General features: G+C 37.7%; 1 protein-coding gene across 1 annotated transcript in view; it reads left to right on the forward strand.

The window, feature by feature from the left end:
• The window catches only part of LOC102801135 (choline-phosphate cytidylyltransferase B-like), a 69,759-nt gene extending 68,562 nt beyond the window's left edge, over positions 1 to 1,197 (forward strand). Inside the window, exon 8 of the mRNA XM_085498427.1 lies at positions 976 to 1,197. Within this exon, the coding sequence (XP_085354553.1) occupies positions 976 to 1,167 (192 nt within the window). The 3' untranslated portion in view covers positions 1,168 to 1,197. The remainder of the gene's footprint in view (positions 1 to 975) is intronic.
• Positions 1,198 to 17,536: the final 16,339 nt, after the last annotated feature.

A 17,536-nucleotide genomic window follows, 5' to 3' on the forward strand; every position in this document is an offset into this window, starting at 1 on the left:
ACATGGATGTACAATTACAATAGTTTGTTAGATGTCTATTCTTGACTGCTTATATGCCTTTATATGCTCTTATATGCTGCTTTTATGCTCTTATATGCTGCTTATATAGTGCTTATATGCTGCTTATATGCTGCTTATATGCTGCTTATAGGCTGCTTATATGCTGCTTATATGCTCTTATATGCTGCTTATATGCCTTTATATGCTCTTATAGGCTGCTTATATGCTGCTTATATGCTCTTATATGCTGCTTATATGCTCTTATGTGCTGCTTATATGCTGCTTATATGCTCTTATATGCTGCTTATATGCTCTTATATGCTGCTTATATGCTGCTTATATGCGCTTATATGCTGCTTATAGGCTGCTTATATGCTGCTTATAGGCTGCTTATATGCTGCTTATATGCTCTTATATGCTGCTTATATGCTGCTTATATGCTGCTTATAGGCTGCTTATAGGCTGCTTATAGGCTGCTTATATGCTCTTATGTGCTGCTTATATGCTCTTATATGCTCTTATATGCTCTTATATGCTGCTTATATGCTCTTATATGCTGCTTATAGGCTGCTTATATGCTGCTTATATGCTCTTATATGCTGCTTATATGCTCTTATATGCTGCTTATATGCTCTTATATGCTGATTATATGCTCTTATATGCTGCTTATAGGCTCTTATATGCTGCTTATAGGCTCTTATATGCTGATTATAGGCTCTTATATGCTGCTTATATGCTGCTTATGTGCTGCTTATATGCACTTATGTGCTACTTACATGCTGCTTATATGCTCTTATATGCTGCTTATATACTGCTTATGTACTGCTTATATGCTCTTATGTGCTGCTTATATGCTGCTTGTGTGCTGTTTATATTTACTACCTGGTAGGTTTTAATTTCATCTCTGTATTTGGAACATATTTTGCATGATGAGAAATTTCATGACAGTCACAGAGTGTTGTTTCATGTCTGTAGAATCAAATATGGAAAGATGGCAAAGATAAAATCAAACGTGCTGTGTCTCCAACTGGTAGTCCTCCATCTTCTCCATCATCCATGAAATCAGCGAGAAGAACAAGTGAGACATTGACAGCAGCCTCCTTTGCAATGGCCGGGGTTTATCGTGATAGTGATGAAGAAGATCATTATACAGACGATGATGTTTAAATAAACCACAAATATACAGGGATAAAAGTATTTTTAAAATCTGTTTCTAGTGATTATTCTGTGAAAAGTATTGTAAATAAGTAGTGTGTACTTATTACAAAAATTAATATATCATATTTTAACCAGGAATCCAAAATATCAAAGGAGATGTAACCAATAATCTGTTTTCAGTATGTATGGGTAGACAATAATTTATTCAACCCAAATTTTGTTTCCTTGATTTGGTGGAACCTTGCATAATTATGTCGCTATGACACAGGTACAAATATGTTCTGTCGATATTCTAGTTGAACTGTCAATCACACTACCTAATAGTTAATTACATCATTTGTGAACAACACTGTTATATTTGGTTTGTAACAACCTATCCCTGTAGTAAATGAGTCAATAGTATTTGTAGTGGAATATATTTTTCAATCTAAAACATTGTGATAAATAAGAATCACGCAGTCCTCAATTAGAAGATATTGTTATATTTTTTGTTGAAGCAACAAATCGGGGTTGGTCAGGGAGTACGAGAAACACAACAAATACAAGTCAACAATGCAGGGTTTTTTGTCAAGTAATCCACAATTGCAGATTGGGAGAAAAAGTTTTAAAATAAGTACATTTTAGTTGTGATAGTACTAGTGCTATCAAATCATTTATCTCTGTATAAACTAATATGTTTAAAGCATTTAAAAAGTGTATATTTGGATTATATCAAGTCTTCCAAGTGTTACATTGTAAAATACTTGTTATACAGAAAACACTCAATTATATTGGGTAATAAGCATTGCAGACTGTTTCACATATTTCCTTCCATTTGTTTCACTTTTCGCAACTCCCTGTATGTAGCTTGTATTTTATGTCCAGTTTGCCAATCTACTGTACTCAATCAGCCGTATTTAATACAGTCCACATTTCACAGCCTTAAACTGACAAAAAGATTGACACCCAAATCTTTCTGATTTTGATGATTGGATAATGTTTATAAATATAAGTACATTATGAGTAAGAAAAGCTAAGCAGTAGTTTTACAGTTATTTATTTAATATATCGCAATGAATTTTTTCAAAATCATTTTATAATTTTGTAGTTGTTGAAAATAATGAATTTTAATGTGTGTAGATAAAGGTATATAATACTTTGATAACCAGGCATGATGTCCACCAAAATATCACATATATTCAAACTTATGTACTATGTAAGGAGATTTCCATCCAGACCAATTATGCCAAATGTATTCTACTAATCCAATGTCAGAAAACATAAAAAAAATTGAGATAGATTGACATATCTATATGGTTCAATTCAAGACACATACATACATACATACATACATACATAATGCAATTGTCTTGTAGGTTTGTTGGATCTATCATGCCACCTAGTTACCTACCCTTATCTACTATAATGCACTTTTGATTCATCATTATGAAATATGTAATTTTAGTTTAGGACTTAACAAAATTATAGAGATATTTAGAGTTCCAGATTCTACAAATCAAAGCATGGTGCACACACAGGCTATGTTTATCCAGTGCTATTGGTATATACTGCAAGAATATGAAAAAAATACGTAGTATAGCTATAGCTAGTCATTTATAAAATGGAAGAGGTGTATCTGTTGTCAAAATAAATCATATTTTAATAATTCAGCATACAAGAAATTGTTGGTTTACATATGGGTTCTTACTAGTAAAAAATATTGATTTCATAATCTTTTGTTCACACAAGAGGCATAAAGATGTTGCCCACTAATAATACACACATTGGTGCTGACCCCCCCAGATTAGAAATGTTCCTTTTGACCATATGTTTCTGTCTTTTCTTTCATTTATTTATGTCTTATCAATAGTTACAATTTTTAGCCATATTAAATGTTGACATGACACTCAGCCGGGTCCCTGTTGGTTCAATGAAAGGAGTCGGCCATTTTGAATCAAAACATATGAAACAAATGACAAGATGACATAGTTGAAAAGTTGCGATCAGTCAATGTGTGTCCTGAGACATGGCTCTAGAAAAGCATTAAATTTTGTATTCGTCCATATTAAATCCCGCTGAAATGACATGGTTCCATTATATACAGCTTCAATGTATATACCTTGAAACGGCATTCATTCATGGCCACCAGTTAGCCATTGAAAAACTCAAATACAAAAAGACATGCATCAAGGTCCAATAATGTCCAATTATCAAACAAAGTTTACTAGAATTGCATCCATAAAATAAAATAACTATAAAATAAATGTGAATACATTGGTCCATGATACTTGAATGTAGTTTTCATGCCTGAATTCAAAAACCTCTTCATTAATGGTTACTGTTTTATGTACACACCTGTTTTTACACTAGTGTAACACTTTGGTCATTTTAAAACCAACCTCTGTGAAGCTCATCACTTATCAGTAGGGCCAGTGATGTAATATTTGTGTCTTTATATTAGGGTTAAAAGTAATGAATGTAAGGTGGATTCAATATGCTTAGCAACCAAATTTACATGAATGGTATAGTTTTATTAGTATAATTATTTACAGATTTTCCAAAAATAAATTAATATGCATGTATTGATCATGTGCATGAAGTTACCAGGGCAACATCAAAATATATGTTGCATGAATTTATTTTTACAGTTTCTTTCCTGCAGACATTTTAATTTACCAGTGAATGTTGCTAGAGGTATAATTTTCAACAAAACTTACCATTGGTCCATCGCAAGAGAAGTTCATATTTTGCCCAACAAAACTTAGTTAAATTCATGTTAGCTCAACAGAAAATATTGCACTTATTATGGATGTTTAATTTATCTCAGGATCGAGGTCTGTCAAAATGAGATTGTAGTTAATTTTGATTAATTTTTAACATTCAAGAATTATGGTTGTGTCTATAGTTCATATACTATTTGGATCATTGTCCAGCTTTACGGTTGCGGCGAGTCCTCATCAGGATTTCCAATGGAACTATTCAGTAAATATTGCAAGTGATACTTTATTTGAAAATATGTATTTGGTGAGATTAAAAAATTCATTTACATGTACACACAATTTCATATAGGCATGAATGTTTCAATACATTTACAGCCTGATCAGATTTATACCACACACTTGACAATGATAAACCTGCAAAGACTCATGGGTAATGTAATTTTGTCAATTAGCTTTCATTGCCAGTGAAAGTGTATTTTTTACATTAGAATGAAACCAGGGTGAATGTTTTATGCCTATATGAAACTGAGTGTAACTATATTGCGCAATTCTTATTGTTTTTGATATTATTTTTGTTGATTCTTTTCATGAACAGGGGTAATGTATAATGGGGTTAATGTTGTTTATTTTACAGCAGGGTTCTACAGTTGTACCTACTAGGGTTGCCTATAATGGGTTTCCTTTTGCTGTACACACCAATTAAAAAAACAATGTAAAGTTTTATCAAATTGTGTTTTCTTTGTAACCCTTTAACCCTCACTTAGTTACAAACATTATACAACACTGTGTGTGTATACATAGATATTTAATCAAATTACAATCAAATTACAATCAAATGCAATTTAATCAGTGCAAACACATGCAATCAATGGGCAGACCCTCATACATACTTGTGTGTAATAAAACTGTCAGTGATGAACAGGGAATGAAATCTTTATTCACATTATAGCTGGAAGTGAAAATACTAAGCTGCTTTTTGCATTGTGTAACACAATGTTCAAATATTAGGTAGGTTCACATTAATGCTTAACGTGTGCAGTCATCCAAGTTTCCATGTCAAAATGTCAGCATATACTAATCCCCAAATACAGATGTTAAATTATGTCTACTTGTCTCCATTTCAGTTTGGATTTTAACAACTAGAAATGTTGTAAAAATAATGCTGATTAGAAGTTACAGTTCCAACAAATATAGTTGTAGATTTGATCATATCATTTCTATTTCTCTCATTTACTTTCTTCTGTCTCATCCTGCAAGTAATAATAATTAGACATGACAAGGTTTTAACATTTATAATTATTTACTATCATAATTTTTACAAAAATGCAATTTTGTATATTGTTATCAGTGGCCAATTTAATGCCCTTTGCTTTAATCTATTTGTTGAATTCTATGACTGTATATGTACATACATTGTATCAAAGTCCAAAATATATATAAAAGATCCTGCTCCAGTGTGAAGAAGAAACTTATTTAATAAAAACTCAACAAATAAACTCGCCTCATAAAGTTTATTGAGCCATAGTTAAATGTGTAGACTTATTTTATGTCTACATTTATTGCAATGCTTGTACAATGAACCAAAAATAAACATTTAGAATAGAAACCTATTTCGCATACTGATGAACTGTAGCATCACAATCCATCACATATGTACTATCAGAGGGTGTGTGTGTTTGCACTGCAGAATCACAACTCATCTTGCATGTATTATCAGAGGGTGTGTGTTTGCACTGTAGAATCACAACTCATCTTGCATGTACTATCATAGGGTGTGTGTGTTTGCACTGTAGAATCACAACTTGTCTTGCATGTATTATCAGAGGGTGTGTGTTTGCACTGTAGAATCACAACTCATCTTGCATGTATTATCAGAGGGTGTGTGTTTGCACTGTAGAATCACAACTCATCTTGCATGTACTATCAGAGGGTATGTGTGTTTGCACTATAGAATCACAACTTGTCTTGCATGTATTATCAGAGGGTGTGTGTTTGCACTGTAGAATCACAACTCATCTTGCATGTATTATCAGAAGGTGTGTGTTTGCACTGTAGAATCACAACTCATCTTGCATGTATTATCAGAGGGTGTGTGTTTGCACTGTAGAATCACAACTCATCTTGCATGTATTATCAGAGGGTGTGTGTTTGCACTGTAGAATCACAACTCATCTTGCATGTACTATCAGAGGGTGTGCGTGTTTGCACTATAGAATCACAACTTGTCTTGCATGTATTATCAGAGGGTGTGTGTTTGCACTATAGAATCACAACTCATCTTGCATGTATTATCAGAAGGTGTGTGTTTGCACTGTAGAATCACAACTCATCTTGCATGTATTATCAGAGGGTGTGTGTTTGCACTGTAGAATCACAACTCATCTTGCATGTATTATCAGAGGGTGTGTGTTTGCACTGTAGAATCACAACTCATCTTGCATGTATTATCAGAGGGTGTGTGTGTTTGCACTGTAGAATCACAACTCATCTTGCATGTATTATCAGAGGGAGGGTGTGTGTTTGCACTGTAGAATCACAACTCATCTTGCATGTATTATCAGAGGGTGTGTGTTTGCACTGTAGAATCACAACTCATCTTGCATGTATTATCAGAGGGTGTGTGTGTTTGCACTGTAGAATCACAACTCATCTTGCATGTATTATCAGAGGGTGTGTGCGTTTGCACTGTAGAATCACTACTCATCTTGCATGTATTATCAGAGGGAGTGTGTGTTTGCACTGTAGAATCACAACTCATCTTGCATGTATTATCAGAGGGTGTGTGTTTGCACTGTAGAATCACAACTCATCTTGCATGTATTATCAGAGGGTGTGTGTTTGCACTGTAGAATCACAACCCATCTTGCATGTATAATCAGAGGGTGTGTGTGTTTGCACTGTAGAATCACAACTCATCTTGCATGTATTATCAGAGGGTGTGTGTGTTTGCACTGTAGAATCACAACTCATCTTGCATGTATTATCAGAGGGTGTGTGTGTTTGCACTGTAGAATCACAACTCATCTTGCATGTATTATCAGAGTGTGTGTGTTTGCACTGTAGAATCACAACTCATCTTGCATGTATTATCAGAGGGTGTGTGTGTTTGCAACTGTAGAATCACAACTCGTCTTGCATGTATTATCAGTGGGTGTGTGTTTGCACTGTAGAATCACAACTCATCTTGCATGTATTATCAGAGGGTGTGTGTTTGCACTGTAGAATCACAACTCATCTTGCATGTACTATCAGAGGGTGTGTGTTTGCACTATAGAATCACAACTCGTCTTGCATGTATTATCAGAAGGTGTGTGTTTGCACTGTAGAATCACAACTCATCTTGCATGTATTATCAGAGGGTGTGTGTTTGCACTGTAGAATCACAACTCATCTTGCATGTATTATCAGAGGGTGTGTGTGTTTGCACTATAGAATCACAACTCATCTTGCATGTACTATCAGAGGGTGTGTGTTTGCACTGTAGAATCACAACTCATCTTGCATGTATTATCAGAAGGTGTGTGTTTGCACTGTAGAATCACAACTCATCTTGCATGTATTATCAGAGGGTGTGTGTGTTTGCACTGTAGAATCACAACTCATCTTGCATGTACTATCATAGGGTGTGTGTTTGCACTGTAGAATCACAACTCATCTTGCATGTATTATCAGAGGGTGTGTGTGTTTGCACTGTAGAATCACAACTCATCTTGCATGTATTATCAGAGGGTGTGTGTGTTTGCACTGTAGAATCACAACTCATCTTGCATGTATTATCAGAGGGTGTGTGTTTGCACTGTAGAATCACAACTCATCTTGCATGTATTATCAGAGGGTGTGTGTTTGCACTGTAGAATCACAACTCATCTTGCATGTACTATCATAGGGTGTGTGTGTTTGCACTGTAGAATCACAACTTGTCTTGCATGTATTATCAGAGGGTGTGTGTTTGCACTGTAGAATCACAACTCATCTTGCATGTATTATCAGAGGGTGTGTGTTTGCACTGTAGAATCACAACTCATCTTGCTTGTACTATCAGAGGGTATGTGTGTTTGCACTATAGAATCACAACTTGTCTTGCATGTATTATCAGAGGGTGTGTGTTTGCACTGTAGAATCACAACTCATCTTGCATGTATTATCAGAAGGTGTGTGTTTGCACTGTAGAATCACAACTCATCTTGCATGTATTATCAGAGGGTGTGTGTTTGCACTGTAGAATCACAACTCATCTTGCATGTATTATCAGAGGGTGTGTGTTTGCACTGTAGAATCACAACTCATCTTGCATGTACTATCAGAGGGTGTGCGTGTTTGCACTATAGAATCACAACTTGTCTTGCATGTATTATCAGAGGGTGTGTGTTTGCACTATAGAATCACAACTCATCTTGCATGTATTATCAGAAGGTGTGTGTTTGCACTGTAGAATCACAACTCATCTTGCATGTATTATCAGAGGGTGTGTGTTTGCACTGTAGAATCACAACTCATCTTGCATGTATTATCAGAGGGTGTGTGTTTGCACTGTAGAATCACAACTCATCTTGCATGTATTATCAGAGGGTGTGTGTGTTTGCACTGTAGAATCACAACTCATCTTGCATGTATTATCAGAGGGAGGGTGTATGTTTGCACTGTAGAATCACAACTCATCTTGCATGTATTATCAGAGGGTGTGTGTTTGCACTGTAGAATCACAACTCATCTTGCATGTATTATCAGAGGGTGTGTGTGTTTGCACTGTAGAATCACAACTCATCTTGCATGTATTATCAGAGGGTGTGTGCGTTTGCACTGTAGAATCACTACTCATCTTGCATGTATTATCAGAGGGAGTGTGTGTTTGCACTGTAGAATCACAACTCATCTTGCATGTATTATCAGAGGGTGTGTGTTTGCACTGTAGAATCACAACTCATCTTGCATGTACTATCAGAGGGTGTGTGTTTGCACTATAGAATCACAACTCGTCTTGCATGTATTATCAGAAGGTGTGTGTTTGCACTGTAGAATCACAACTCATCTTGCATGTATTATCAGAGGGTGTGTGTTTGCACTGTAGAATCACAACTCATCTTGCATGTATTATCAGAGGGTGTGTGTGTTTGCACTATAGAATCACAACTCATCTTGCATGTACTATCAGAGGGTGTGTGTTTGCACTGTAGAATCAACTCATCTTGCATGTATTATCAGAGGGTGTGTGTGTTTGCACTGTAGAATCACAACTCATCTTGCATGTATTATCAGAGGGTGTGTGTGTTTGCACTGTAGAATCACAACTCATCTTGCATGTATTATCAGAGGGTGTGTGTTTGCACTGTAGAATCACAACTCATCTTGCATGTATTATCAGAGGGTGTGTGTTTGCACTGTAGAATCACAACTCATCTTGCATGTATTATCAGAGGGTGTGTGTTTGCACTGTAGAATCACAACTCATCTTGCATGTACTATCAGAGGGTGTGTGTTTGCACTGTAGAATCACAACTCATCTTGCATGTATTATCAGAAGGTGTGTGTTTGCACTGTAGAATCACAACTCATCTTGCATGTATTATCAGAGGGTGTGTGTGTTTGCACTGTAGAATCACAACTCATCTTCCATGTACTATCATAGGGTGTGTGTTTGCACTGTAGAATCACAACTCATCTTGCATGTATTATCAGAGGGTGTGTGTGTTTGCACTGTAGAATCACAACTCATCTTGCATGTACTATCAGAGGGTGTGTGTTTGCACTATAGAATCACAACTTGTCTTGCATGTATTATCAGAGGGTGTGTGTTTGCACTGTAGAATCACAACTCATCTTGCATGTATTATCAGAGGGTGTGTGTTTGCACTGTAGAATCACAACTCATCTTGCATGTATTATCAGAAGGTGTGTGTTTGCACTGTAGAATCACAACTCATCTTGCATGTATTATCAGAGGGTGTGTGTGTTTGCACTGTAGAATCACAACTCATCTTGCATGTACTATCATAGGGTGTGTGTTTGCACTGTAGAATCACAACTCATCTTGCATGTATTATCAGAGGGTGTGTGTGTTTGCACTGTAGAATCACAACTCATCTTGCATGTATTATCAGAGGGTGTGTGTGTTTGCACTGTAGAATCACAACTCATCTTGCATGTATTATCAGAGGGTGTGTGTTTGCACTGTAGAATCACAACTCATCTTGCATGTATTATCAGAGGGTGTGTGTTTGCACTGTAGAATCACAACTCATCTTGCATGTATTATCAGAGGGTGTGTGTTTGCACTGTAGAATCACAACTCATCTTGCATGTACTATCAGAGGGTGTGTGTTTGCACTGTAGAATCACAACTCATCTTGCATGTATTATCAGAAGGTGTGTGTTTGCACTGTAGAATCACAACTCATCTTGCATGTATTATCAGAGGGTGTGTGTGTTTGCACTGTAGAATCACAACTCATCTTGCATGTACTATCATAGGGTGTGTGTTTGCACTGTAGAATCAGAACTCATCTTGCATGTATTATCAGAGGGTGTGTGTGTTTGCACTGTAGAATCACAACTCATCTTGCATGTACTATCAGAGGGTGTGTGTTTGCACTATAGAATCACAACTTGTCTTGCATGTATTATCAGAGGGTGTGTGTTTGCACTGTAGAATCACAACTCATCTTGCATGTATTATCAGAGGGTGTGTGTTTGCACTGTAGAATCACAACTCATCTTGCATGTATTATCAGAGGGTGTGTGTGTTTGCACTATAGAATCACAACTCATCTTGCATGTATTATCAGAGGGTGTGTGTTTGCACTGTAGAATCACAACTCATCTTGCATGTATTATCAGAGGGTGTGTGTGTTTGCACTGTAGAATCACAACTCATCTTGCATGTATTATCAGAGGGTGTGTGTGTTTGCACTGTAGAATCACAACTCATCTTGCATGTACTATCATAGGGTGTGTGTTTGCACTGTAGAATCACAACTCATCTTGCATGTATTATCAGAGGGTGTGTGTGTTTGCACTGTAGAATCACAACTCATCTTGCATGTATTATCAGAGGGTGTGTGTGTTTGCACTGTAGAATCACAACTCATCTTGCATGTATTATCAGAGGGTGTGTGTTTGCACTGTAGAATCACAACTCATCTTGCATGTATTATCAGAGGGTGTGTGTTTGCACTGTAGAATCACAACTCATCTTGCATGTATTATCAGAGGGTGTGTGTGTTTGCACTGTAGAATCACAACTCATCTTCCATGTACTATCATAGGGTGTGTGTTTGCACTGTAGAATCACAACTCATCTTGCATGTATTATCAGAGGGTGTGTGTGTTTGCACTGTAGAATCACAACTCATCTTGCATGTACTATCAGAGGGTGTGTGTTTGCACTATAGAATCACAACTTGTCTTGCATGTATTATCAGAGGGTGTGTGTTTGCACTGTAGAATCACAACTCATCTTGCATGTATTATCAGAGGGTGTGTGTTTGCACTGTAGAATCACAACTCATCTTGCATGTATTATCAGAAGGTGTGTGTTTGCACTGTAGAATCACAACTCATCTTGCATGTATTATCAGAGGGTGTGTGTGTTTGCACTGTAGAATCACAACTCATCTTGCATGTACTATCATAGGGTGTGTGTTTGCACTGTAGAATCACAACTCATCTTGCATGTATTATCAGAGGGTGTGTGTGTTTGCACTGTAGAATCACAACTCATCTTGCATGTATTATCAGAGGGTGTGTGTGTTTGCACTGTAGAATCACAACTCATCTTGCATGTATTATCAGAGGGTGTGTGTTTGCACTGTAGAATCACAACTCATCTTGCATGTATTATCAGAGGGTGTGTGTTTGCACTGTAGAATCACAACTCATCTTGCATGTATTATCAGAGGGTGTGTGTTTGCACTGTAGAATCACAACTCATCTTGCATGTACTATCAGAGGGTGTGTGTTTGCACTGTAGAATCACAACTCATCTTGCATGTATTATCAGAAGGTGTGTGTTTGCACTGTAGAATCACAACTCATCTTGCATGTATTATCAGAGGGTGTGTGTGTTTGCACTGTAGAATCACAACTCATCTTGCATGTACTATCATAGGGTGTGTGTTTGCACTGTAGAATCAGAACTCATCTTGCATGTATTATCAGAGGGTGTGTGTGTTTGCACTGTAGAATCACAACTCATCTTGCATGTACTATCAGAGGGTGTGTGTTTGCACTATAGAATCACAACTTGTCTTGCATGTATTATCAGAGGGTGTGTGTTTGCACTGTAGAATCACAACTCATCTTGCATGTATTATCAGAGGGTGTGTGTTTGCACTGTAGAATCACAACTCATCTTGCATGTATTATCAGAGGGTGTGTGTGTTTGCACTATAGAATCACAACTCATCTTGCATGTATTATCAGAGGGTGTGTGTTTGCACTGTAGAATCACAACTCATCTTGCATGTATTATCAGAGGGTGTGTGTGTTTGCACTGTAGAATCACAACTCATCTTGCATGTATTATCAGAGGGTGTGTGTGTTTGCACTGTAGAATCACAACTCATCTTGCATGTACTATCATAGGGTGTGTGTTTGCACTGTAGAATCACAACTCATCTTGCATGTATTATCAGAGGGTGTGTGTGTTTGCACTGTAGAATCACAACTCATCTTGCATGTATTATCAGAGGGTGTGTGTGTTTGCACTGTAGAATCACAACTCATCTTGCATGTATTATCAGAGGGTGTGTGTTTGCACTGTAGAATCACAACTCATCTTGCATGTATTATCAGAGGGTGTGTGTTTGCACTGTAGAATCACAACTCATCTTGCATGTATTATTAGAGGGTGTGTGTTTGCACTGCAGAATCACAACTCATCTTGCATGTACTATCAGAGGGTGTGTGTTTGCACTGTAGAATCACAACTCATCTTGCATGTATTATCAGAAGGTGTGTGTTTGCACTGTAGAATCACAACTCATCTTGCATGTATTATCAGAGGGTGTGTGTGTTTGCACTGTAGAATCACAACTCATCTTGCATGTACTATCATAGGGTGTGTGTTTGCACTGTAGAATCACAACTCATCTTGCATGTTTTATCAGAGGGTGTGTGTGTTTGCACTGTAGAATCACAACTCATCTTGCATGTATTATCAGAGGGTGTGTGTGTTTGCACTGTAGAATCACAACTCATCTTGCATGTATTATCAGAGGGTGTGTGTTTGCACTGTAGCATCACAACTCATCTTGCATGTATTATCATAGGGTGTGTGTTTGCACTGTAGAATCACAACTCATCTTGCATGTATTATCAGAGGGTGTGTGTGTTTGCACTGTAGAATCACAACTCATCTTGCATGTACTATCAGAGGGTGTGTGTTTGCACTATAGAATCACAACTTGTCTTGCATGTATTATCAGAGGGTGTGTGTTTGCACTGTAGAATCACAACTCATCTTGCATGTATTATCAGAGGGTGTGTGTTTGCACTGTAGAATCACAACTCATCTTGCATGTACTATCAGAGGGTGTGCGTGTTTGCACTATAGAATCACAACTTGTCTTGCATGTATTATCAGAGGGTGTGTGTTTGCACTATAGAATCACAACTCATCTTGCATGTATTATCAGAAGGTGTGTGTTTGCACTGTAGAATCACAACTCATCTTGCATGTATTATCAGAGGGTGTGTGTTTGCACTGTAGAATCACAACTCATCTTGCATGTATTATCAGAGGGTGTGTGTTTGCACTGTAGAATCACAACTCATCTTGCATGTATTATCAGAGGGTGTGTGTGTTTGCACTGTAGAATCACAACTCATCTTGCATGTATTATCAGAGGGAGGGTGTATGTTTGCACTGTAGAATCACAACTCATCTTGCATGTATTATCAGAGGGTGTGTGTTTGCACTGTAGAATCACAACTCATCTTGCATGTATTATCAGAGGGTGTGTGCGTTTGCACTGTAGAATCACAACTCATCTTGCATGTATTATCAGAGGGTGTGTGCGTTTGCACTGTAGAATCACTACTCATCTTGCATGTATTATCAGAGGGAGTGTGTGTTTGCACTGTAGAATCACAACTCATCTTGCATGTATTATCAGAGGGTGTGTGTTTGCACTGTAGAATCACAACTCATCTTGCATGTACTATCAGAGGGTGTGTGTTTGCACTATAGAATCACAACTCGTCTTGCATGTATTATCAGAAGGTGTGTGTTTGCACTGTAGAATCACAACTCATCTTGCATGTATTATCAGAGGGTGTGTGTTTGCACTGTAGAATCACAACTCATCTTGCATGTATTATCAGAGGGTGTGTGTGTTTGCACTATAGAATCACAACTCATCTTGCATGTACTATCAGAGGGTGTGTGTTTGCACTGTAGAATCAACTCATCTTGCATGTATTATCAGAGGGTGTGTGTGTTTGCACTGTAGAATCACAACTCATCTTGCATGTATTATCAGAGGGTGTGTGTGTTTGCACTGTAGAATCACAACTCATCTTGCATGTATTATCAGAGGGTGTGTGTTTGCACTGTAGAATCACAACTCATCTTGCATGTATTATCAGAGGGTGTGTGTTTGCACTGTAGAATCACAACTCATCTTGCATGTATTATCAGAGGGTGTGTGTTTGCACTGTAGAATCACAACTCATCTTGCATGTACTATCAGAGGGTGTGTGTTTGCACTGTAGAATCACAACTCATCTTGCATGTATTATCAGAAGGTGTGTGTTTGCACTGTAGAATCACAACTCATCTTGCATGTATTATCAGAGGGTGTGTGTGTTTGCACTGTAGAATCACAACTCATCTTCCATGTACTATCATAGGGTGTGTGTTTGCACTGTAGAATCACAACTCATCTTGCATGTATTATCAGAGGGTGTGTGTGTTTGCACTGTAGAATCACAACTCATCTTGCATGTACTATCAGAGGGTGTGTGTTTGCACTATAGAATCACAACTTGTCTTGCATGTATTATCAGAGGGTGTGTGTTTGCACTGTAGAATCACAACTCATCTTGCATGTATTATCAGAGGGTGTGTGTTTGCACTGTAGAATCACAACTCATCTTGCATGTATTATCAGAAGGTGTGTGTTTGCACTGTAGAATCACAACTCATCTTGCATGTATTATCAGAGGGTGTGTGTGTTTGCACTGTAGAATCACAACTCATCTTGCATGTACTATCATAGGGTGTGTGTTTGCACTGTAGAATCACAACTCATCTTGCATGTATTATCAGAGGGTGTGTGTGTTTGCACTGTAGAATCACAACTCATCTTGCATGTATTATCAGAGGGTGTGTGTGTTTGCACTGTAGAATCACAACTCATCTTGCATGTATTATCAGAGGGTGTGTGTTTGCACTGTAGAATCACAACTCATCTTGCATGTATTATCAGAGGGTGTGTGTTTGCACTGTAGAATCACAACTCATCTTGCATGTATTATCAGAGGGTGTGTGTTTGCACTGTAGAATCACAACTCATCTTGCATGTACTATCAGAGGGTGTGTGTTTGCACTGTAGAATCACAACTCATCTTGCATGTATTATCAGAAGGTGTGTGTTTGCACTGTAGAATCACAACTCATCTTGCATGTATTATCAGAGGGTGTGTGTGTTTGCACTGTAGAATCACAACTCATCTTGCATGTACTATCATAGGGTGTGTGTTTGCACTGTAGAATCAGAACTCATCTTGCATGTATTATCAGAGGGTGTGTGTGTTTGCACTGTAGAATCACAACTCATCTTGCATGTACTATCAGAGGGTGTGTGTTTGCACTATAGAATCACAACTTGTCTTGCATGTATTATCAGAGGGTGTGTGTTTGCACTGTAGAATCACAACTCATCTTGCATGTATTATCAGAGGGTGTGTGTTTGCACTGTAGAATCACAACTCATCTTGCATGTATTATCAGAGGGTGTGTGTGTTTGCACTATAGAATCACAACTCATCTTGCATGTATTATCAGAGGGTGTGTGTTTGCACTGTAGAATCACAACTCATCTTGCATGTATTATCAGAGGGTGTGTGTGTTTGCACTGTAGAATCACAACTCATCTTGCATGTATTATCAGAGGGTGTGTGTGTTTGCACTGTAGAATCACAACTCATCTTGCATGTACTATCATAGGGTGTGTGTTTGCACTGTAGAATCACAACTCATCTTGCATGTATTATCAGAGGGTGTGTGTGTTTGCACTGTAGAATCACAACTCATCTTGCATGTATTATCAGAGGGTGTGTGTGTTTGCACTGTAGAATCACAACTCATCTTGCATGTATTATCAGAGGGTGTGTGTTTGCACTGTAGAATCACAACTCATCTTGCATGTATTATCAGAGGGTGTGTGTTTGCACTGTAGAATCACAACTCATCTTGCATGTATTATCAGAGGGTGTGTGTGTTTGCACTGTAGAATCACAACTCATCTTCCATGTACTATCATAGGGTGTGTGTTTGCACTGTAGAATCACAACTCATCTTGCATGTATTATCAGAGGGTGTGTGTGTTTGCACTGTAGAATCACAACTCATCTTGCATGTACTATCAGAGGGTGTGTGTTTGCACTATAGAATCACAACTTGTCTTGCATGTATTATCAGAGGGTGTGTGTTTGCACTGTAGAATCACAACTCATCTTGCATGTATTATCAGAGGGTGTGTGTTTGCACTGTAGAATCACAACTCATCTTGCATGTATTATCAGAAGGTGTGTGTTTGCACTGTAGAATCACAACTCATCTTGCATGTATTATCAGAGGGTGTGTGTGTTTGCACTGTAGAATCACAACTCATCTTGCATGTACTATCATAGGGTGTGTGTTTGCACTGTAGAATCACAACTCATCTTGCATGTATTATCAGAGGGTGTGTGTGTTTGCACTGTAGAATCACAACTCATCTTGCATGTATTATCAGAGGGTGTGTGTGTTTGCACTGTAGAATCACAACTCATCTTGCATGTATTATCAGAGGGTGTGTGTTTGCACTGTAGAATCACAACTCATCTTGCATGTATTATCAGAGGGTGTGTGTTTGCACTGTAGAATCACAACTCATCTTGCATGTATTATCAGAGGGTGTGTGTTTGCACTGTAGAATCACAACTCATCTTGCATGTACTATCAGAGGGTGTGTGTTTGCACTGTAGAATCACAACTCATCTTGCATGTATTATCAGAAGGTGTGTGTTTGCACTGTAGAATCACAACTCATCTTGCATGTATTATCAGAGGGTGTGTGTGTTTGCACTGTAGAATCACAACTCATCTTGCATGTACTATCATAGGGTGTGTGTTTGCACTGTAGAATCAGAACTCATCTTGCATGTATTATCAGAGGGTGTGTGTGTTTGCACTGTAGAATCACAACTCATCTTGCATGTACTATCAGAGGGTGTGTGTTTGCACTATAGAATCACAACTTGTCTTGCATGTATTATCAGAGGGTGTGTGTTTGCACTGTAGAATCACAACTCATCTTGCATGTATTATCAGAGGGTGTGTGTTTGCACTGTAGAATCACAACTCATCTTGCATGTATTATCAGAGGGTGTGTGTGTTTGCACTATAGAATCACAACTCATCTTGCATGTATTATCAGAGGGTGTGTGTTTGCACTGTAGAATCACAACTCATCTTG

This window comes from Saccoglossus kowalevskii, chromosome 1 (assembly GCF_978046115.1).
Source record: "Saccoglossus kowalevskii chromosome 1, keSacKowa6.1, whole genome shotgun sequence".
NCBI classification, from domain to species: Eukaryota; Metazoa; Hemichordata; class Enteropneusta; family Harrimaniidae; genus Saccoglossus; species Saccoglossus kowalevskii.